The sequence below is a fragment of the Vombatus ursinus genome, unplaced genomic scaffold, assembly GCF_900497805.2.
Source record: "Vombatus ursinus unplaced genomic scaffold, bare-nosed wombat genome assembly UNPS02001419.1, whole genome shotgun sequence".
NCBI lineage: Eukaryota > Metazoa > Chordata > Mammalia > Diprotodontia > Vombatidae > Vombatus > Vombatus ursinus.
Genome location: NW_020941197.1, coordinates 21,842,747 through 21,867,286, shown reverse-complemented (window position 1 = coordinate 21,867,286; position 24,540 = coordinate 21,842,747). Strand labels below are relative to the sequence as shown.

At 39.7% G+C, this 24,540-nt stretch overlaps 1 protein-coding gene across 2 annotated transcripts in view; it reads right to left on the bottom strand.

Annotated features, from left to right (window-relative positions):
- CUNH3orf52 (chromosome unknown C3orf52 homolog) overlaps window positions 1-23,628 on the bottom strand; it is a 43,584-nt gene extending 19,956 nt beyond the window's left edge. For both annotated transcript variants that reach the window (XM_027868142.1, XM_027868149.1), the window contains exons 1-2: window positions 23,428-23,628; window positions 8,337-8,466 (exon numbers count right to left, since the gene is read on the bottom strand). In XM_027868142.1, coding sequence (XP_027723943.1) covers window positions 8,337-8,466; window positions 23,428-23,535 — 238 coding nt within the window. In that variant the 5' untranslated portion in view covers window positions 23,536-23,628. The remainder of the gene's footprint in view (window positions 1-8,336; window positions 8,467-23,427) is intronic.
- Window positions 23,629-24,540: the final 912 nt, after the last annotated feature.

Here is a 24,540-nt window from a genome sequence, read left to right as displayed (position 1 = left end):
TTTTAATCTGTTCAGTTTAAAGGAAAAACAAAGCTTAAATCTGGGAGCTGCCACTGTGGTTGAATAACCAGTTATTCACCCTTAGCTCAACATTACCCTAGTGGAATAGGGTACTATGGTTTACTGTCTCTTGGACAATGGGAAATAAATGGGTAGTAGGAGCTCAGTTCCCACTTATAGGTGACCCCATTTAACAAAACCTAGCCATTAAACTTGGCAGTGATGACCTGCAGTGGCCATTAAAAAGGCAAGCTGCCCATAGCAGAATAAACCTCAGTGTAACAAAAATCTAGTAAAGAAACCCAAAAGAATATTTTATCAGTTCCTTAGGAAAATGGCAAATAGGAGACATAAAAAGGAAGAATGATAACTTTGTACCTTTCTTGAGTCACATTGCTTCTATAGGAAATGTAATGAACATAGACTATGTGCAGGATTCCAATGGATTCCAAGGCAGTGTGATAGAATACACAGCATGCTGAACTTGGAGTCAGGAAGGCCTGGGTTCCAATCTCATCTTTGACCTTGGGCAACTTCATCTCTCTAAAACTCAATCTTCTGGGCATTAGACTCAAGGACACCTAAGGTCCTTTCCACCTGTAAATCTAGGAACCTTGAATCCTATGACTTCAAAGGTCAAATACAGGCCCAAGGTTAAAGAGGAATCTCCAATAGGCCCTGATTACGTCTTCCACACTGAATGGACTACACATATAGGACTTCATGCATTCATTCAGCAAACATTTATTAAATGTCTCCTATGTATTGGGAAATGTGCTAGACATCAGCACAGAGAATACAAGTTGGAAGACAGAGTCCCTATTCTGTATGGACTCAAAATGTAGTAGACAAGATAGGCCATATGCACAAAAAGATGTTCAGTGCTAAGTGCCCAGAGAATGATGTAATCGATAAATGCCACAATAGTGAAGAGAAGAGGAAATTGGTGATTGGAAAAGATTTCATGGAGGAAAGGGGACCCCAGATAATAACAACAATAAGGATGATGACAATGATAATAACAATAACAAAGCATCTAGCATTTATATGGCATTTTAAGGTTTGCAAAGTACTTTACTTAAATTATCTCATTTGATAAGATGGACCTTAAAGGAAAGTTAGGCCTTAAACAAGCTGGGAGTAGAAAGGAGAGAGGGGGAGGGAATGGAGGGGAATGACATTCAAGAAAGGAGAAAGTTTGTGCAAAGGTATAAAGGCACAATTTCAAGACAAAAAAAAAATGAGAAGACCAGTTTGTCTAAAGTAAGGATTCATAATATCCTTCGTAGTGGGAAGTAGTAGTAATAGGAAAAAAGATTAAAGACTTAGGTAGGGGCCGGACCAAGTAGTTTATCCTTTAGGCAATGAAGAAGCACTAACAATTCATGAGCAGCAGGGTAAAATGTGCCAAGTGATGTTTTAGGAAAATTACCCGGCGGGGGCCCGTAGAATATATTGAAAGGGGGAAAAGATTAGAGGTAGAGATAGATGCCATTTTGGAGCCCATTGCAAAAGTACAAACATGAGGTAATGAGAATCTCAACTAGTCCGCAGCAGGAATGGAAAATAAGAATGGACACAATGAACATTGCCAAGGACGGAATGACAGGACTTGGCAACTGGCAGGGTGTGGAGATGTTTAAAGAGGAGCCAGGGAAGACAAGAATGACGGCACCACGGACAGAAATTGAGAGACAGCAATTTTGAGAGTTAGAAGGAAGCTTGGAGACCGTCTGGTCCAGTGCTTTCGTTTTGTAGATGAAACTAAGACCTCAAGAAGTTAGAAGATTTATCCATGGTCACTCAGCGGAGATCAGAACCCAGGTCTCCCTATTTAATGAGAGGGAAGGGTGGGGGGATGGAAGAAGCCTAGGTTTGGGAGGAAAAAATGATGAGTTTGCTTTTAGACATGTTCATTTTTAAATGGTGATGGGACCTTGAAGCTAAGATGTTTAGCAGACACTTGGAGATTGGGAACTGAAGTGCTTGGGAGCTAGATAGATCTATATGGGTACTATCTGTAGAGAGGTGGTAGTTGAAGGTTTAAGCATAGACGACATTTAGGAGGGAGATGAGAGTGAAAAGAGCTGAGGAGCGAGTCCAAAAGAAGACCAATGTTCTTGGTAGGTCATGTCCTACAGAGGAAACAACATTGGATCTGGAGTTAGAGGATCCAAGTTCAAATCTAGCCTCTGATGCTTACTATGGGTGATCATATAAGAGCTAGGATTTATATAGTACTTTAAGGTTTACCTATATTATCTCCTTTGATCCTAACAATAACAACAACAAAATTAAGCAACCAAGCTCTGAGGGGTAAATGCTGTTATTATCTCCCATTTACAGATGAAGAAACTGAGGCTGAGTGAGGTTAAATGATTTGCCCAAGGTCATGATGCTAGAAGGCATTGAACAAAGCACAACCTTGTTAACCTAACATTCAAAGCCTTCCATTATCTAGCTCCAACATCACTTTCCAGGCTTATCTCACATGGCTCTCCTTCACATGCTGTACAATACCTGCAAATTTGATGCTGGGTTTGTGTATAGTCCCTTTTTTCTGTTTTTCCATGTCTATATAAATGCTTATTTTATTTGGTATTTGTTAAAATCAGAATTTTAAAAAATGATTATACAGTGACCACCTGCCATCTCTTTTTTTTAACCCGCTCTCTCCCATCTCTGATTTGTTCATGTCAATCCCCATGATTGGCATGGACTTACACCATCACCACAGAGACACATAAAATATACACTGAAATCTTCCCTCTCCTGGTATGACATATTTAGAGTTGGAAGGAACTTCAGAGACAATATATACCTAACTCCTTATTTTACAAATGAGGAAACTGAGACCCAGAGATCATATTAATTATCCAAGGTTCATCAAGGCCCAACTCAGGTAAGTTTTTAGCTGGAATTGTGTTTTATTTATACATGTATTTATATATTTATAATCATATGTATATGTATGTATATATGCATATGTGTATATGTATACATATATGTGTATATGTGTTTATCTGTTCCAAAAGCAGTTTTAATGTTAAAATTACACTAAGACTTTTGGGACACCCTGTATTCAAACTGGTAATACAGTTATTTGAATATATCTTATGTCCTCCACTATAAAAATAAGATTTTTCAGGACAAAAACTGTATCTTGTTGCATCTTTATATCCATAGCATGTTTCAGTGTGTCCAGTATATGACAGATGTTTCATAAATGTTTGCCGAATTTGATTTATAAAACTGTTGAAGGTGGCTGGGCATGGTGGCACATGACTGCTACTTTGGAGGCTGACACCGGTAGATCCCCTGAACTCAGGAGTTCTGAACTGCAATAGGGTTAAGACAATCAAGTATCTGCATTTACCCAGCATTGAAGACTGGAGGACCACCAGATTGCCCAAGGAGAGGAAACTGGTCCACATCAGTAAGAGTGGGTCAAAGCTCCCATGATGATCAGCAGTGAAATCAGGCCCATAAGGAGTTCCAGCACTTCCAGGATGGCTTAGCTCAGGAGACCCAAGGAGACCAGAAAGAGACTATATTCTCCCCCTCAATGCCTCACACATTGCCCTATACAGTAGGTGTTCAATAAATGTTGAAGGAAGGAAGGAAAGAAGGATGGAGGGAGGGAGGGAAGGAAGGAAAGAACAAAAGAAGGAAGGAAGGAGGGAAGGAGGGAAGGAGGGAAGGAAGGAAGGAGGGAAGGAGGGAAGGAAGGAAGGAAGGAAGGAAGGAAGGAAGGAAGGAAGGAAGGAAGGAAGGAAGGAAGGAATGGAGTAGTGAGAGGGGGATAACTGTTAAGATGGTAGAACATGGTCCAGGAGAAGTTGGGGTAGGGATTAGCCTTGGAAAGGAGACCCAGCTTCCCTGCAACAGGAGGGAAAGAAGAAAGCTGCATAATATTATTGAATGGTGAGGATGAGTAAAAATCATTACTCGTTTATATAGCGCTAAGGTTGACAAAGGCCCTCAGAGAAGGATAACCTGATTCCCTGAGGTAATGCAATAGGCATGGCTACAGAAACATCTACAATATGTGAGGTATTGTGCTGGGGGCTATGGAAGCTACAAAACTATAAGACCTAGTCCCAGTTATCCAACATCTTAGCAATCTGGCATCAACCTCTGCCAACAGACTAGAATTTTTCCCATGAGTCACCCTATACTAGGACTTTTAGACTTGTGAAACTTGTCTGTCTACTAATAAAGTGTGATGTCATAAGCTATCTTCTGAGACTCACTCCCTCTTCAAAAAGAAAACAGATCTATTTCTCATAGTATCACTTAAACACGTCATAAAAAATAAAATCCCCAAACCATTCTCTGGGGTGAGGAAGGGAGCACAGTTTGGAACGTGTGACATCATCAGATCATTTGTATTCAATATCTGCCTACACTTTGAATTATACAGTGTTAATACTCTGCAGTGACATGATCGATTCTATCCCTTACATAGACTGGGGAGGATTTATTTTGAGGCAAGAAAATAATTGTCTCTTACATAAAGTAGAGATATGCTACACAGATGTTTCCCTAAATGGACTGAACATTCAACCACATAAAAATAAATGGATCTTCAAAACAAGAGGCCAGTGAGACTCTCCAGACCATCCCAAGACTACCATGTTTCCTCTCTTTATTTTCTTATGCTTTTTAGGAGTATCTGAAGAAGACAAGCAAGTGCCTCACATCTCTGCCTACTCCAATTTATCCTCTACACGCTTCAAAGTAATTTTCCTAAACGACAAATCTGACCATATTATTCCTATCATTTCCTCATTCAATTAACTTCAGTGGCTCCCTATTACCTCTAGGATAAAAAATAAACTACTCTGTTTGACATTTACAGAATTGCCCCCTTCTTATCTTTCTTATATAAGATATTCCAAAAATCTTGGTACAGTTTTGTTTTGTTTTGTTTTGTTTTGTTTTTGGTGAGGCAATTGAAATTAAGTGACTTACCCAGAGTCATACAGCTAGTGAGTGTTACATGTCTGAGGCTGCATTTGAACTCAAGTCCTCCTGACTCCAGAGCTGGTGCTCTATCCGCTGCGCCACCTAGCTGCCCCTTGGTACAGTTTTAACTTCAAACTTTAATTGCTGAAAACTACACTAAGACTTTTGGAAACTGCACATTACTCACCTCCACCTACTTTTGGGTCCAGCCATATTAGCCTACATGCCATTCTTCTACATGGAGCTCTTCCTATAATCTCCATGCTGTTGCACCCTCTCTCCAATGCCTGGAACGCTCTTCTTCCTCACCTCCAGTCTCTTAGAATTCCCTACCTTCCTTCAAGACTTAGCTCAAAGGCTATTGTCTGCAGAAGTTCTTTCCCAGTTCCCCAACTACTAATACCTTCCCCTCTAGTATACAAAGTATATATGCAGGCATGTGCTATTCAGTGTCTGGCAACCAGCTCTCAAAAAGGGGTGGGGGGAATATGTGTGTGTGTGTGTGTGTGTGTGTGTGTGTGTGTACATAATACACAATACACAATGAACAGTATTATTAACATTTTCTCCATCACTTTTTTTAGGCTAGACAATCAACAAAACAATAAATCAAGTCCTGATTTGTAGCTGTGATTTTTGAGGTGTAAATCATTGCACTGAAAATGTAAAGGTTGGCTCCCTACTCTCAGTGCATCCCTATATGTTTGGATCTTGTTTAGTTACATATGCATACATAGACTCTCCCATTAGAATGCAGGGTCCTAGAAGGCAGGGATTGTTTTTGCTTTTTCTTTGTACTTCCAGCGCTTAGCATGGTACCAAATACAAAATAAAGAGGACCAATGACGCCGGGAAGGTGATGTATTGACTTGCAAGTGAATTGGATTTAAGTGAGGCAGAGCAGTGCAGTCATTGGCCTCTCTCTCTCCTCTGGAGTCACTGGAGTCCGGTGGCAAAATATGAATCAAGATGACTAGACATGGGTCAGAATGCAGCGGAAGACCTTAGTCTTTTTAAACTAAGGTCTATCTAGGTCTCCAGTTTGTCTGAGGTAACACCCATTCAGTGATTAAAGGTTAGGTTAGAATTGAGACAAAAGACAGCCTCCTTTGCTTTCCCAAAAGAAACAACAATCTGGGAGGGGAAGACCCTTAGAGGTTCTGGCCAGAACAGAAAACAATTGCTATTTGACTCACTCTGAGCCATTCGAGGAGTAAGCAAATGAGGCTTGGGCTGGGACCTATTATTGGCCAATTAGGGAGAGCCAGAGTGATTTGGATTTAAAGGCATGTAGTAGCTCCATTTGAATTACCACAGGCTCTTTCAAAGCCTTTTTCCCCCCAGAGCTGTAGTTCAACTACGTGAGGCAAAATGGTACGTAGTAAACTTTTTTTTTAAAAAAAAAATGCTGATTGATTGATTGAAATGCATTGTGATTCCTAGGGAAGGTCAGTGATTCTTAGGACATCACAACACTTTTTTGAGTTGGAATAGAACTCAGCAACCATCCAACCGGCTTCACCTTGACCTGCCTAACCAGTAGCTACCTAGCTTCAACCTGAAGATTCCTGGAAGGGGACTCCAATTCCAGGTACATCCCATTCTACTTTCAGACAGCTTCAATTGTTAGGAGGTTTTTCCTGAAATCAAACCAAAATTTGCCTTTCTGCAACTTTTGCTCATTACTCTAGCTCCGACCTCTGGGGTTAAACATAACAAATTGGATCCTCTTCCTCATGAGGACCCTTTGAATGTCTGAAAACAGCTATTAGATCCCTAAGGAAAAGCAGAATGTTTTTGTTACTCCCTACAAAAAGTCTTTATTCCTTTCTACATTGATATTAAATTGATTAATGATTTGATATGCATTTATTCACCACCCCCATCTTTCTTATCTTTTTAATTTCTTGGTTTTTATAGTTTTGCAGTTTTCAAAATGGTTTCACCTGTTACATAATCTTAACCTCTCAACTACCCTATGAAGGAGGCAGGACAGATGATATCATCGTGATTGTACAGATGAGGAAATAATTTCAGAAAGCTTAAGTGACATTTTCCAGGTTACACAAAGGTTGCAACAGGAGAATTTCTGACTCTTTCTCTGATGCTCAAATAAACCAATCACTCAAACATATTCTACATGATGATGCCAAGTCCCTAACTGCCTTTCCTCCCACTATCCCCTCCCCATGGCATACTGTGTTCTTCATTTTTAAATTTTTATTTCCTGTTCTAAATTCTCTTCTTTCCTCTATTCCCTCCCCCACCTATTGAGAACACAAGAAATACCATACCCATTATACATATGAAATCATGCAAAACATATTTTCACATTAGTCGTGTTGTGAAAAAAAAAGAAAGAAAAATAAAGTGGAAAAATTATGCTTCAGTCTTCATTCACAGTTCAGCAGTTACCTCTCTAGAGATGGATAACATTTTTCACAGTCCTTTGGATTTTTTGTGGATTATTATATTGATCAGAGTAACTAAGTCTTTCATAGCTGGTCATCATTACAATATTGCTGTTACCATATACACGTTCACCTAGTTCTGCTCACTTCATTTTGCATTAATTCATATAAGTCTTTCCAAGTTTTTCCTGAAACCATTCCCTTTGCCATTTCTCACAGCACAATAGTATTCCATGAATATTCATATACCATATCTAGTTCAGTCATCCCCCATTTGACAGGTATCCTTTCACTTTCCCATTTCTTTGCCACCACAGAAAGAGCTGCTATAAATATTTTTGTATATATGGGTCCTTTTCCTTTTTTTTTTATCTCTTTGGGGGTAAAAACCCAGTTGTGATATTTCTGTGTCAAAAGCTATACATAGTTTTATAGCCCTTTGGGCATAGTTCCAAATTATTCCCAGAATGGTTGGAGAAGTTCACAACTCCACCAACAGCTTAGTGTCCCTATTTTTCCATATCCATTACAACATTTGTCATTTTCCTTTTCTTTCATATTAGCCAATCTGATGTATGTGAGGTAGTACCTCAGAGGTATTTTAATTCACATTCTCTATTAGTAATTTAGAGCATTTTATATGATCATTGAAAGCTTTGATTTCTTATTCTGAAAACTGTCTATTCATGTCCTTTAACCATTTATCAATTGGGGAATGGCTCAATAAATTTGTCAAGCCTCTAATTTCCAAACCACTTCCATATCCACATTATGTAATCATGAGCTCCTTTTCAAGGCCATTGAAAAAACATAAGACAACCCAACCTAGATGAGTAAGAATTATATATATATATACATACACAGACTCAAGAATACACATATACATAGTATATGTATGGATATAGATACATCTCTATACATATATGAATCAAATTATCTTTTTTTTTAGATTCTTACCTTCATGGATAATCAAGCTTATAAAAATTACTACAATGAGGCCTATGAAGATAGAAACAATTGCCATCCACAGTTTATACTTCCTCTTCACAGGTTCATTGAAGAATTTCCAGCAATTTTGTCGTCTAGCCTAGAAAATAGAAGGGCATTATCAGCTAAGATTGAAGTAGACTTTTAGGGGTCTTCCAAAAATTTACCTATCTACAAAAATGTTTATCAGACTTTCCCATAGTTTACACTTACCTAACAGAAAATTTTCACACATAGAATTTACATTCTGCAGAATAAACTTATCTCTGATGAAGAGTATCAGGAGTCATAAGCACCATGCTAATACTAGGATTACCACCATCTCTCAGGCTTTTGATCTTTTGGGAAAGGGGTCATCCTTGCAGCCAAAGTCATAAGTACGGCTAGGTAACCTGTGCTTTACCCTAGGATCCTGAAATATTGAGAGTATACAAATGTATACCAAGTGAGCTCCCTAACTCAGCCTGCTGATAACTTAAGATCTTTAACCTTCCCCAACATGGATGTGTCAGGATATGTGTCTCCCTACCTCTACCAGTTGATTTGAGGATACATTTAGTATTTCTTGTTTTGGGCACCAGTGTTGCTAGTTATGGTTCTGCCATATTCAAGAATGGAAAATGTTGGAGGACAGCAGCAGCTTTAGGCTTGAACCATTTCTCTTGACTGAAAAACCCTCTCTTCTCTCCTGACCATCCAAATTCTATCTAAACTTCAAGACTCAGCTCAAATTCCACTACCTTAAGGGCACATCCTTAACCGCTCAGTCCTAAGAGAGCATCCCTTCTGAATTCTTATATTACAGAGAACAACTAGCTGTCCCCAAACTCTTTGAAGGTAAAGACTGAAGGCTATACTTCTCTGTATCCTTGCCTCACCTTCTCCCAAAGCCTACCTCATGTAGTAGACATTTAATATTTCTTGAGTCTTCAATAGAATATCAGAGGACCCCCCCAAAGGCCCCTACAGTCCCTCTTCAAGAAACTATTCACTGAGTTTACCTCATCTTGGCCTTTAGTCACAAAGTGAAGCCTGAAGTATCATAAGGAATAAGCATGCTGGAACAGGGGACTGGGGTGGAATGGATACAGGGAAACTCTTCTGTATTAAGAACACTTCTTAGAGGTTAGTGTTATATCCCTACTGTACAGGACTGCATAGAGGTCCTGTCATAGAAATCACCTTCTGAAGAAATAAAATGGTAGATTAGAGGAATAGCTTAGGTATACAATACACAGTAGTCGATGACCATGGTAACCCAGTGTTTGATAAGCCCTAAGAGCCAAGCTTTTGGAACAAGAACTCACTATTTGACAAAAAGTTCTGGTAAAACTGGAAAACAGTATGGCAGAAAGTAGGTATAGACCAACATCTCACACAGCGTACCAAGATAAGGTCAAAATGGGTACATGATTTAGACGTAAAAGGGTAATACCATAGGCAAATTAGGGGAGCATGGAATAATTTACCTGTCAGATCTATGGAGAAGGAAAGAATTTATGATCAAATAAGAGATAAAGAGCATTACAAGATGTAAAATGGATATTTTTGATTATATTAAATCTAAAAGTTTTTGCACAAACAAAACCAGCATAACCACGATTAGAAGGAAAGCAGAAAGCCAGGGAAATTTTTTTTATATCAAGTGTCTCTGATAAAGGCCTCATTTCTCAAATATATAGAGTCAAATTTATAAGAATACAAGTCTTTCCCCAAATGATAAAGGGTCAAAGGATATAAACAGGCAGTTTTCAGATGAAGAAATCAAAGCTATCTATAGTCATATGAAAAATGCTCTAAATCACTATTGATTAGAGAAATGCAAATTAAAACAGCTCTGAAGTATCACCTCACACCTATCAGATTGGCTAATATAACAGAAATGTAAAATGATAAATGTTAGAGGGTATGTCAGAAAATTGGGACACTATTGCACTGTTGGTGGGGTTGTGAACTAATCCAACCATTCTGAAGAGCAATTTGGAACTATACTCTTTGATTCAGAAATACCACTATTAGGTTTGTGTCCCAAAGAGATCAAAAAAAGGGAAAAGGACTTATTTGTATAGTATTTATAACAGCTCTTTTTGTGGTGGCAAAAAAAAATTGGAAATTAAAGGGATGTCCATCAATTGGGGAATGACTGTACAAGTTGTGGTATATGATTGTAATTGAATACTATTGTGCTATAAGAAATGACAAAGGGAACGATTTCAGGAAAGACTTACGTGAACTGACGCAAAGAGAAGTGAGCAGAGCCAGGGGAACACTGTTTATAGTAACATCAATATTGTAAGGTGATCAACTGTGAATGATTTGGCTATTCTCAGCAACACAAAAATCCAAGACAATTCCAAAGGACTCAGTGATGAAAAATGCTATCTACTTCCAGAGAAAGAACTGATGGAGTCTGAATGCAGATGGAAGCATACTATTTTTCACTTTATTTTTTTTTGTGGGTTTTTTTTTTTGGTCTGTATGGTCTTCCGCAACATGACTAATACAGAAACATGATTTGCATGATTGCACACGTATAACCAATATCAGATTGCTTACCATCTCAGAGAGGGGAGGGAGGAAGATAATTTGGAACTCAAAATTTAAAAAAAATGAATCTTAAAAATTGTTTTTATATGTATTTGGGAAAAATATTATTCAAAAAAAGAAAAAAAGAAATCACCTTTTAGATCAACACTACCTAAAACTACAGACAATTTGCTAGACAAGAGGCTTCTCAGAGTGGAAATTTTTGTAACTGAGCCCTTATATTCTTGGAGGATGCAAATAATATCTTGCACAATACATAGGAAGTCAGAATCTCAGATGTGGGAAGATGTTATTGTTTTGGGTACTTGAATAAGAGAGACTTGGGGTCATTAAAATCAGAATAGACCCATAAGATCTTGGGCCAGGGAAAGTCCAAGATATTGAAGGTTATGTAGTTCATTTCTTTGATTCCAAATAATAACATACCTTCATTCTGTCAGGTACAGAAGAACTTCTACATATCTCTCCCAATTCTCCTGAAGAAATAACTAAGGGGTTCACAGGTGTAGAACATTACACATCAAGTCAGGTGTTTTTAGATGTATCACCTGGTTTTGCTGATTTTTTCCCTTACTCTTTTTTCTTAAAAAATATTTGTTACAAGAGATGGTTCTCTGTGAGGAAAGGAAAGAAGGAGGGAGAGAGGTAGAAATCTAGGAGATATTAAAAAAATGTTAACAATAAAATGTATTTTTAATTGAAGAAAAGTCTTGTCTGGTTTTAAAGACATTCACTTAACAATTTCTGTTAGAAATCTTATTTTCTTTTGTCTTATTTTGTTTTACCTTGGTTTTCTTTGATTGGGTAAGAGGTATGGCAGCTAGGTAGTGCAGTGGATAGGGTGCTGAGCCTAAAGTCAGGAAGACTCATATTACTAAGTTCAAATCTGGCCTCAGACATTTATTAGCTGTGTGACCCTGGGAAAGTCAAAGTCAAACCCTCATCTGTAAAATGAGCTGGAGAAGGAAATGGTAAACGGCTCCAGTATCTGCCAAGAACCGCAAATGAGGTCACAAAGAATCAGACATGAGTGAAAGTACACAGCAACAGAGGTATGGACCTCAGATTTAATCAGTATAGGGAATTTCCATTGTGGTAACTTACTTCACCAATATATATCATCAACTTGTCTACACTCCTGGCTAAATTAGTTTTAGACAGTTGCTAAGGGCACTAATGACTTACCTAGAAATACATAACTAATATATGCCAGAGGTGGCACTTCAACCTGGGTCTTTTTGTAACTCTTACAAGAATTTAATAACCCTTACCAACAGTAACTCTTCCTTATATTCAACTTAAATCCCTGATGATACAGCTTAAATTCATTTCTTTGTGTCTTGCTCTAAGTTGTCACAGAGAAGAGCCGATAACTTGTTTTAATTTCATGGTATTTTCAAATCTAAGAAGGTTTATTATTCAGCCTTTGCGCTTTCACTTAACTAAATAAGCCTGTTGCTATTATTTTCAATCCCCTTTAAGTCACTTAACTTCTCTCTCCACACTGGAAATTGCACAGTCCTGCAACATCCAAAGGAGAAATGCCACTTCCTTCTTCCTTCCCACCGGGACCTTTTCTGTTTCAGCTTGCATTCTAAGCCAATGCAGCGGCCACAAGATGGTATTCCATTTTATCGGATTGGGGTGATAAGAAAGAAGAAATCCTTCACCAAACTCACAAACTTTCAAAGTTTGTGTAGACTGGGTGTGCACCCTGTTGCCGGGAGAGTCATGTTTTATCATCGTGTCCTCTGAATGCCCTCCAAGTTCCCCACACAAACCTTTAGTTAGACTCAACTCTCAGAGTGCCCTGGATAGTCTAACGAAGGCTGACTAGAAGCTCAAACAAGCTATCCTGTTCTGTATATACCGCCTCAGAAGCAGACATTAAACAAGTGAGTTTCCTGACACATAGGAACATATCTTTATTTCCACATCAATCTTTCTGAGTTTCCACCGATTAGCCATTTCATTTCTCGTCCGAGTATACAGTATTGCCTCCTGGTTGACTCACTCTCCCAAGTTCTCCACCTCCTTCCCCACCACTTCCCCAGCCCTGGAGAAACCTCTACCCTAAGGTCCATTCTCCTGATTGGAGACTCCCTAGCCCAGACCACCATTGTATGAAGGGCACTAGCCATGGTCACATCACTCCTGGCTTGACTCTCTCTGGATTTCTCTACCTCCTCCTCATCTACCTTGCCCCCTCTCAGGTTCCCTCCTACCAACCATAGCTCCTCCCTGTTCCAGCTCTGTTTATATGCTGTCTTTCCCCATTGGAATGCAAGTCCTCTGAGGGTAGAGACTATCTTGTTTGCTTATATCTATATCCCAGAACATACCACAGTGTCTGGCACAGACTGAGCATTTAATAAATACTCTATCTATCCATTTATCTATCTATAAACTTACAAATTCTGACATTTATGTGATGTGACTGTGACATTGTATGATGATTTTTTTTAAAATCAAAGACATTAGAATATCTATTTAAAAATTAATACAGAACAGAGGGTTTTATTTCAGAGGATTTGAGATTAAATCTTGCTTCTAGGGACAGCTAGGTGGTACAGTAGATAGGGCATTGGCCCTGGAGCCAGGAAGACCTGAGTTCAAATTCAGCTTCTGCCACTTCACACTAGCTGTGTGACCCTGGGCAAGTCACTTACCCCCTGATTGCCTTGCCTCCCACAAAAAAAATCTTGCTTCTGTTGTTTATTAATTGTGTGAATTAATTGTTTTGTGCCACAATTTCCTCTTTTGTATTTTTCTAGTTCAACAACATTTATTAAACACTTCTTATATACAAGGTATTGTTAGGTGCTGAGGAAGGAAGGACAAAAATGAAACCATCTCTGCCCTCAAAGATCTTATTCTCTGTAATGGCAATCAACAGGAACACAGATAAGTAAACTCAATTAACTAATAAGTATTCATTAAGAGGGGCAGTCATTAAGAGGTAGTATAGTGGATAGAGCATTGGCCCTGGAGTTAGGAGGATCTGAGTTCAAATCTGGCTTCAGATACTTACTGTGTAACTCTGGACCAGTCATGTAACCCTGTTTGCCTCAGTTTCCTCATCTGTAAAAGGAACTGGAGAAGGAAATGGTAAAGCACTCCAGTATTTTTGCTAAGAAAACACCAAATGGGGTCATGAAGAGTCATGAGTAGTCAAACACATGTTGGGGTTTGTTCATCCTTCATTCTTGAAGAGGACCAAGGACATCATGAGCGTGATGTCTTGACTTGCTGGTGAATTGGATTTGAGTGAGGCAGAGCTGCTCAAACGACAGAACCCCAAGTTCATTAAGAACTTAGCATGGGTCAGACACAGTGCTAAGCACCCAGGATACAAAGAACATCAAAAACTTGATCTATGCCCTCAAGGAGCTCACATTCTAATAGGAGAGACAACACGTAAATAACTAGGTGCAATGAGAGAGACAGAGAGAGAGAGAGAGAGAGAGAGAGAGAGAGAGTATGAAAGGTAATTGAGGCTAAGAGACTGACAAGAGGAAGGAGAGCCTTGTAGGCTTTGGGGACAGCAATGGATTACCAAGTGTGAGGAACAACAAAGAGCTGGATCATAGAGTGGGTGAAGGGGAGTGGTGTTAGAAGAAGGAAAGGTAGAAGGGGCCAGGTTGAAAGAGTTTAAAGCATCAAAGGGCTTTCTATTGGATCCTGGGGGTAATAGGGAGCAAATGAAACTTTAGAGAGGCAAAGGAGAAATCAGGAAAGATTTCAGCTGATAGAAAGTGCAAGGCTGGGATATGTTTAAGATTAGAGAAGGTGTCACGAGAGAAGTGGAGGCTAAAGTGAGCTTTGAACAGAAAAGAATTTTGAAGTCATAGATGAGGATAGAGTGCGTTCTAGGCTTAAAGGATAGCCTCTGTGGCTTTAAATCCCTGGCTAAGGTGTTCATATTTTATTCTAGAAGCAAAAGGAAGTCACAAAAGATAGCTTTCTGAGCAGGGGGAATGAGGAGAAGACTAAGAAATGCTCCCTCAGAAGATGATTCCGGTAGCCACGTGGAGAAAGAATCTTAGAAGAGAGAAGTCAGGTGGCAGGAGACCAATTAGTAAACTATGAAACAGCAGATCAGAGAGGGCAAACACAGGACCTGCACCACTCCCTGAGGCTGCCCGAAATAATGCTTAACAAAATAAATAAAAATACAGCACAATGCTAATTTGTGGTTTTCTAAGTCAATATGCGGCTGCAGGGATCCTTATATACAGTGTAACAGCCCATTTCTAGTTAAGACAGTGTAAGTATTGTGAATTTTAGTATGTGTAAGGTGGCTTTTTGTTATTCTTTCTTACAGTCTCCTTTCCCAGGATCCATAGCCATAATAATCTCTAGTTTCCAGGTATTAGATATGAGTTCTCACTATCAAGGTGGAAAACAGTTTCTACTGCATAGTTGAGGTAGATATAGGGATGAAGTGATGTAAAATTGTGAGGCTATTGCTGGCAATATACCTTCTTTGTCTGCTGCCCTATAAAGCAAGTGGGCACTGATCAGTGACTGGGGAACCCCATAGGGGTGAATGTGCAGTCTGAATGCTGTGTGTGCCTTGATCGGCCCCCATCAAGGCTTGGGAGGGGGAATCTGTGTGTTTGCCTCAACCTTCCCCCATTGAGGCTTGCGGGGATTTAGGGGAGTGCACAAGTTGTGCTGGTCTCGACTGACCCCATTGAGATGAGGGGTAGTTGTACCCCCCCTTCTCCCTGGCCCCCGAAAGAAGGGTTGTTAGGGAATGCTGTAGGAGTTGGTGCTCCCATTATCGGCAAATTCCCTTTCAGAAGACTGGACTAGAATAAAGCAAGCTTATTTATGACTTATTATGACTTCATTCCTGTCCTCCTATCTGACCGGATCAAAAGTAAATCTGTTAGTGAGAGAGGTGCTGGAAGTCCTCCTGTGTCTCTTTCCTAAGAAATGGCATAGTTAGTATATTTACCTGTCGAACTGTTTAATACTACTAGTCTAGATGAGAGAAAATAAGGGTCAAGACTAATGTGGTATGGTTAGGGAAGAGATTAATGCTAGAGATGTCATGATAAAATCAAGAAGAAATTGTAATTGAATGGATATTTGTCTGAGAGTGGAAAGGGAAGAAAAATGAAATAAAAATTACAGTAACATTAGGCATATAGATGAACAGGAGAATAGTTGATGGTACCTTCAATGGGGTGAAGGAAATTTGGAAAATGAATGGGTTAGCAAAGAAGCTGAATTGAGTTTTAGACACATTGAGGTTGAGGTATCAATAAGAAATTGAAATGGAAGTCTCTAGGAGGAATGTTCAAATGTAAAACTGGGATTCAGAAGAGAGATCTGGGCTAGCTACACACACACACACACACACACACACACACACACACACATATCCGTTGTGGAAAGATACCCATAAGAACAGATGAGTAGAGAGAAAAGAGCCCAGGACAGGGCTGTGGAATAGAAACTAGGTAATAATTCAAAAAAGGAGATACTGAAAAGGAATGGTCAGACAGATGGGAAAACTAGAACAGAAACAATGCAACAGAAAAAATAAAGGATGGAACAGAGCAGATGACAAAGTCAAAAAACTGCAGAAAGTTCAAGGAAGATGAGAGTTGAGAAAAGAGCACCAGATTTAATAATTAGGGCAGTGAGGTGGAATCATGAAGATTCATCTTCCTGAGTTCATACTCAGCGTGAGACACTTACTAGCTGTGTAACCCATGGGCAAGTCACTTAACTCTGCCTCAGTTTCCTCATCTGTAAAATGAGCTAGAAAAGGAAATGACAAACCACCCCAGTATCTCCAAAACCCCAAATGGGGTCACAAAGAGTTAGATAGGACTGAAAAATGACTGAGTAATAACACTAAACCGAGAGAACCATATCAATAGCATGGTGGGGTCTGAAGTCAGGTTGTTTGAAGATTGTCAGTGAAGAAAAACCCACTATTTCCTTAGGAAACCTCTTCCATTTTTAGACTGCTCTAAATGTTAGAATACTTTTCCTGACATCAAGACAAAATTTATCTCTGTGAAGCATTTGAGGAACTAAATGGAGTCCATGAATTAAGATGTCTGTAAGAGCTTAACAGTGAGAGAGAAGAGACATCGGTCAACGACTGGAGGAGAGGGCTGTGACGGAGGAAACAACCATATTTGCAGGCAATTTAGAAGGGGCTGGTGCATAAAAGGGACTGAAAATGACAGAGGATTGAACTACAGCAGGAGTGAGGAACCTGCAACCTCGAGTCTATATGTGGCCCTCTAGGTCCTCAAGTTCGGCCTTTTGACTGAATCCCAACTTCAGAAAACAAAATTTGTTCTAGACTGGATTAGAGGATCTTTGAGGAATCATCCAAGTCTAAATCTATGATCCCGTGGTTTTAAGGAATTATAAACTTACTCATTCCAGCTATTCTGCCATTGTTCCAAAACCTTTTGGGAATTCCTCTTTTGGAATGGCCTTAAGAAGCAGTTTGAACACTCCATGAGACCGGCCAGACTCATAATTTTTTTTATTTTTTTTATTGTTTTTGCTTTTTGGTGAGGCAGTTGGGGTTAAGTGACTTGCCCAGGGTCACACAGCTAGTAAGTGTCATTTGTCTGAGGTCACATTTGAACTCAGGTCCTTCTGACTCCAGGACCAGTGCTCTATCTGCTGTGCCACCTAGCTGTCCCTTATCTCATCACTTTTTAATTATAGCCTACTCTTGACCCAAAGCCAAATTTCTTAGGGAAATTACCCACTTGTTTCACTAGCTCTGTGTCTGCCTCTGGGTTGCCTAGAAAACATCAAATCCACCCTCAAAGGCTGAAGATTTTGTACCATTGAGGTTATTTCAAAAGACATACCACAGGCTTTTGGAACAGAATCAGAGAATTCTGGATCTGCATGGCCTCAGCAGCCTTGAAGTCCAACCCAAGGAAAGTCCACTGAAAGGGAGTGCCCCCCTTTGTCCAGCCTCTGGACTCCAATGGAGACTCCAGTGAAGTAGGAACCATTGCTGCCTGGGGAAACCACTTCCACTTTTTGATCTCTCTAAGTATTAGGGAGTTCTTACCAACATCAAACCTCACTTGACTACTTTGCAACTTTCACCTGTCACTCCTGGTTCTGCCCTCTGGCCCAGACAGAACAAGTCTAACCCCTCATTACAAGATAGATTTTCAAATACTTGGATAGAGTTATCATTTAACGTATCTCTAAAGAACTCCCAAAACACTTTGTGCCATGCTGGTGGCAGAGAAGTGAACACATAACCTCCTAAGGTGAATAGTTTTATGAATTTACTTACTTGGAAATAAAAGTTCACATACAAAAAGAAATTTTTTTGCCCTAAAAGTCACACTTCTTGAAGAGGGTTGAATAGAAAAAGGAAATTACATATTTTATATCCCCTTAAGGCAGTGTTTCTTAAATAGAGTCCCCTAAGGGAAATGAAGAAAAGCTCTATGATGATTAGTGGGATGGTCCTTGTAGTATAAACAAGTTGAAAGAGAATATCAGGACAGATAAGCAATGTACATAGACTGGAAGCAAAAACATTAGCTCTCATGCCTATCTGAAGATACAGAGAATTACTATTTGGGATGGTAAAATATGCACTGCTTATTCAAAGGCTTCCCCCCATTAAATAAAAATACCAAAACTTGATTTTTATTGGTCTCTGTGTGACAGTCTAGAACAAAGAAGTGGGGATGCCCACTTCTTCTCAACAACTTAGAGATGGGTGAACATGTTGGCATATGACTTAACATCCTAATACAGAAGAGCAGCAAGTTGGGGCTGTGAAGTCAGGAAGACCTGAGTTCAAATTTTGACCTCAGATAGTAGTTGTGTGACCCCAGGAAAGTCACTTAACCTTTGCCTCAGTTTTCTCACCTGTAAAATGGGAATAATAGCATCTACCTCCCAGGGTTGTTGTGAAGATCAAATGAGATAATATTTGTAAAGTGCCTGGTATATAGTAGGTGTTTAGTAAATGTCTCTTTCCTTCCTTACTCTTTAATCACCTTGCATTTAATTTTGATCTGTTTTGTATGTACATGTCCATACATGCTTTCATACATACATACATGCATACACATGTACATGTTGTCTCCTCTGAGAGAATGCAAGGTGCCTTAGGGCAGTTATTGTCTTGCTTTTGTATTTGTATTTATTCCCAGCACCTAGCATGGTGCCTGGTATATTGTTGTTGCCGTTTCCATTGTGTCTGACTCTTCATGACCCCATTTGGGGTTTTCTTGGCAAACATACTATAGTGGTTTGCCATTTCCTTATCCAGTTCATTTTACAGACAAGGAAACGGAGGCAAACAGGGTTAAGTGACTTGCGTAAGGTCGCAGAGCTGTAAGTGTCTCAGGCTGGATTTGAACTTGGAACATGAGTCTTCCTAACTCCAGGCCTGGCACTCTATGCACTGTACCACCTACACTTCCCCACCTCACATACAGGCACTTATAAATATTTGTTGATTGATAGAGGAAGGAAAGCCAGTGCTTACTGATAGCTAATATTTATTAACTACTTTAAATTTTGCAAGGCACATATATGTATATATGCATATATGTGTGTATATATATATATATATAAAATATGTATATATATATATGTTAGGCTGAATGTCTCACGGTCTCATGAGAGCTCTGTTGAGGGAACTTTCCCATGGGAGTTCTAGCTTCTATCAGTAGAAGCTGAGGGTCACAACATAGTTGCGTGGCAAAAATAAGGAAGTCTCCCAGGACCTCTCCTTTGCTGACATGCAGCTCCCACGGTTGGTTCGGCTCTCCTGTCACTGGGAGATGAGTCCTGACACGAGCTCCAGCAGACCTGATGATTGGCTATCACAGGGGGATCACACTTTGAACATGCATCACTAGGGCCATAAAAGTCAGCTAACTGCACTCAATAAACGGAGCTTCTGCCACCTTGCTGTCTCCCGCCTCATCTATGCGTCTCGGGGTTACAGAGCATTGAGCTGGTCTCATGCTCACCACTGCAGCGGCCGCATCATATATATGTATATTGAGCCTCACAACCTGGTAAGGAAAGGGCAATTATGCCTATTCTACAGATAATAAAACTGAGGCTGAAAGTGGCTGAGTGACTTGCCAAGGATCATACATCTAGTAAGTGTCTGAGGTAAGATTCAATCTCTGGTCATCTGACTCTGAGAGTAATGCTCCTTCCATTCTGCCATGTTGCTTCTTTGGATCCATAGCTATAACAACAACAATAATAGACAATAATTTTAATAACAGTAATGATACCAGCTGGTGTGTATAAAGTGCTTTGAAGTTTGAAAAGCACTTAACAAATTTTATTTTTTTTGATCCTCATGACAATCTGAAGAGGTAGGTGCTATCCCATTTTGCAGATGAGAAAACTGAGACTGAGAAATTCAATGACTTGCCCAGGATCACATAGCTAGTCACTGTCTGAAGCCAGATTTGAATTAAGGCCTTCCTGAAACCAAGTCCAGCACTAATTGAGTCCCATGAGTAGCAGACTCTAGTATTTATGACTGCAGGGTATGTGACAGGCTTATCTAACCAGAGACACTTAGAGTTATTTGAGAGAACCTAGAACTGGATGGTATTCTCCTTCACCTTTTGTTGTTATTTACTCCTATTGTAGTCTCACTAGAGGAAGAAATGTACAGGAATGCATCTAGTCTAAATTTCTTATTGAAATGGTGATAGGTCAGTTTAAAAAACAATTTTTTGTTATATGAGATGGTTCTTTGGCAAGGTGGAGGGGTGGGGAAAAAGGATATTGGATGAAATACTGGTGATGTCACAAAGATATCAATAATTTGTTTAAAAAAAGAAAATGCTAAAAGACAACTTCCTTAAAATTACATTATTATTATTTGCATTGTTGTCATCCTTGGGGTGACAGCATTTCAAAATACCAGTTGAGAGGGTATGCCTGGCACATAGCAGACACTTACTAAATATTTATTGATTGGTTGATTGATTGTTTGATCATAGACAGAATAGCTTTCAGTCATGGTTTCCTCTTTCAATTACACCAGGGCATTCTTGACCTTTGTTTTTTTTAATGTCTGGCAAAGCCTATGGTCTTTCTGAAAATAATGCTTTTAAGTAAAATATACAGGATTACAAAGGAAAGAAATTACTATATATTGAAATACAGTTATCAAAACATTGAAAAAAAATAGTTCATGAACCCCATGAAATCTACCCATGTATGTCTTTGGGAGCTATAGACCCTAGATTAAGAATTCTTGCCCTCCTAGACCCACATAAGGAAAGGGACAGGAAGATCTTCTTTCCTTTCCCATAGGAATTATGATGACTATCCTTGTTTTTTTCCATCACAGATTCCAGACTTCTCAGCTGCACCCGTAGGCAGGTATTGTGGAATCTTAAAGTTGGAAGGGGCGTTGGAGGTACTCAGTCCAATCTTATACATAAATCAGTTCTATAACATCTCTGTTAAATATTATTCCTAATTTTTAAAATGGGTGGAAATAGGGGAAGCTAAGTGGCATAGTGGATAGAGCACCGGCCCTGAAGTCAGGAGGACCTGAGTTCAAATCTGACCTCAAACCAAACACTTGACACTTACTAGCTGTGTGACCCCAGTTACCTTAAAAAAAAATTAAAAAAAAATTTTTTTTAATGGGGGGAAATAGATACAAAGAAGTTAAGTGGCTTGTCCAAGCTCAAATACAGACAATACATGTATATAGGCTAAATATGAGCTATTTTAATTTAAGTGATTATAGCTTCTTAGATATTCTGGGACTGAAACTCGTATCTCTGGAATACACAACCACACACACACACACACACACACACACACACACATACACCATGAGACAGAAAGAAAAACAGAGAGAAAACACAAGTTTATATGGTGTTTGACGTGAATAGATACTCAATAAATATTAGACTGAAGTGGCAGACAATCTTTTTTTTCTAAGATTCAGAGTCCCAGTCCCAGTCACTAGCTTCGATTACTGATATACCAAAGGCGTACTTGTAACCACATGTAGTAATAGCTAGAACATTCTTAGAATTCTCATTATTTCAAATTCAAGAGGGAAGCCAATTTGTTCTCACACAAACCTTTTAACAGAATTATGTGTTCCGGGAAATATAAGCCCCAGGACATCAAGTACACGTTGCTAAGGGAACTTCCACATTTGAACTCCCTGCTTGGGGGTTCAGGGAGTGGGGGGTGGGGCAAGAACCAATGACAGAAAAAGGGATTCTTAGACTGATAAGTGGAGAGCTCTCTAACAGCTCTATTTTTTTTCTCTGTTTAAGAAGGCATTTGGCACAAAATTCCATCATGGTTGTCTTATAACCAGTTATTGAAAACTAATGATGTATGAGACACAATTAAGGCTGAACTCAAGAGAAAGACAATTCCTGACTGAAAATTGCCAAGGACTAAGGTTGAAATGGAATACTTCAAATTCATTTCAATTCTTCTAAGCAGGTGAAAAATGTGTACTAATCCCCTCCATAACTCTTGCTCTTCCTCCCATCTCATCTTCCTTCCCTGTCTTCTTCTGTGGGATTGTGTGGGGAAGGAGATGTGGACTGGTCCAGGGATAGAAAGTGTTGACTGGCCTGCTCTAAGTGCTTAATAAAGCGTTGTTGACTGAAAGCTGGGGTGGGAGTAGGGGGATAGAATAGAAAAAGAATCAACTCTTAGCCCACAACCCTCTGGCTTCCCTTTTGGTTGTGGTTACTGGGTTATTTCTTGCTGTTGTTCAATGTAAAAGATGATGATTTATTGTCTATTCTATTTAACATTTACTTACCATAGAAATGAAAATGTCATTTTCCAATCAATGCCCAAACAGAAAAATTCCGTAGTTTACTGATACTGTTACAAACAATTATACTAAAATGGCAATTATCTGGCACCCATAGTTTCAAAAACACATTAAAAAAATATCTGGTAGCTCTAACAGAGAGTATTGTGATAAAAGGAAAATATTTGTTTTAGTAACTGTAGACAGCTACATTTCAAAGCACATCTAATATATGTCAGATCTGCCCTGTGGCATCGCCTTTATATCCAAATAGACAATTATTCAACAGCTTTGAAGAAACATTAAAAATGTTCCAGGATAGTACACAGAACACCATTCACCTACAATATTGAGGAAGAAAAGGGTTTCCAAACCTCAGAGTTCTGGTCCGTAAAACCTAGCCTCCCTCTATCTACTTAGGGAGATCAGCCGAGAAGTCACTTCCTTGTCAATTTAAACCTGGAGGCTGTGGGACGCGTTAGATGTGGTACCTCTTTAAAGAGTTCAAACTTTCTTCCCTGGGGTTTCCAATGGCACTATTCGAATACGCAACATACTTTATATTCGTTTGTTTTTGGTCAACTTAGTATGGTTAAACTTTTTTTTTTTAAGTACTTTATAGGAAATCTATCCCTGAGTCTGTTACCTCCACAACTCAGGAACTTCATATAACTGCGTTAGGCAAGGGAGACTCAAAGCTCATCTTCCTACCTGGGCTGGCTCGGGGTACTCCACCTGGACACTGGTCTCTAGAGGAACCGTCCCGTTCAGAGGCACTGCCTCATCAAGGTTTTGTTCGAGCCTGGAGAGCTCAATCATAGCATCAGCCGGGCGCTGGCAGTCTCCTCTACCCAGTGAGAGAGCAGAGGAAAGCTACGGACGGGCAGGAGGCGGCAGAGCGGGAGACACCAGGAAAACTGAAGTCTCTGGGCCGAGGTCCGGCGCTCACCTGTGCAGGATCCCTCCCACCCCGCCCATGAGCAGTGACGTGTTTGGGGCCGGGTGTGAGCAAGGCTGGGATGGGCGGGTCATGCAGTCGAAACCCAGGGCCAAAGTCTCTTGTCTTGGGAACTACACTCGGGGCCAAAGTCTCTGTCTTGGGAACTTTTGCTGTGCCCATCCTGGTGAAGGGAGAGCTTGAACATGTCGCCTCCTCCCGAGGACTGTTTTTCTGGTTTTCTCAATGTGCGCCTGGCTCCAACCTAACCCCGGACAGTCAGATTACCCTCCTGAATAGGCGGAAAGACCTGGCAGTGCTGAAAGAACCAGAAAAACTGCCATGGGCGGAAGAAATCTGAATGCTTGCCTTCCTAAGGTACGGCATTCTGAAACTATGGACTTTGGCTTCATTCTGTCCTGTTGACAGTCTTTCAATCAAACAGATAATCAACGAACACTTAAGAAGCACCTACTATATGCCCAGGACTGGGCTAGGTGTTAGAGATACAAAGATAAAAATTCTTGATTAGGTTTATCAGGTTTAATAACATATGCACGTATAACCCTACAAGAGATAGGAACTGGATCTGTGATTTAAATGTCACAGGGAACTTCTATTTGAGGAAAATCTTGCAACAAATGCAGGTTATCATCTTCTCAGCAACATACAGATCTTAGAGAATTACATAGGACAGACGCTGAGCATTTAAGTGACTTGTAGTCACACAACCAATTTGTATCAAGTGGAACTTGAACTCAGCACTTTTTAAGGCTGAAGTTTATACTTCCTATTCAATAAGGCACACTGCCTTTGAGAAGCATATATGAATTAAATAAAAGGTTTTGAAGAGAAGGCATCAATAGCAGCTGGGGTGATCAGAAAGG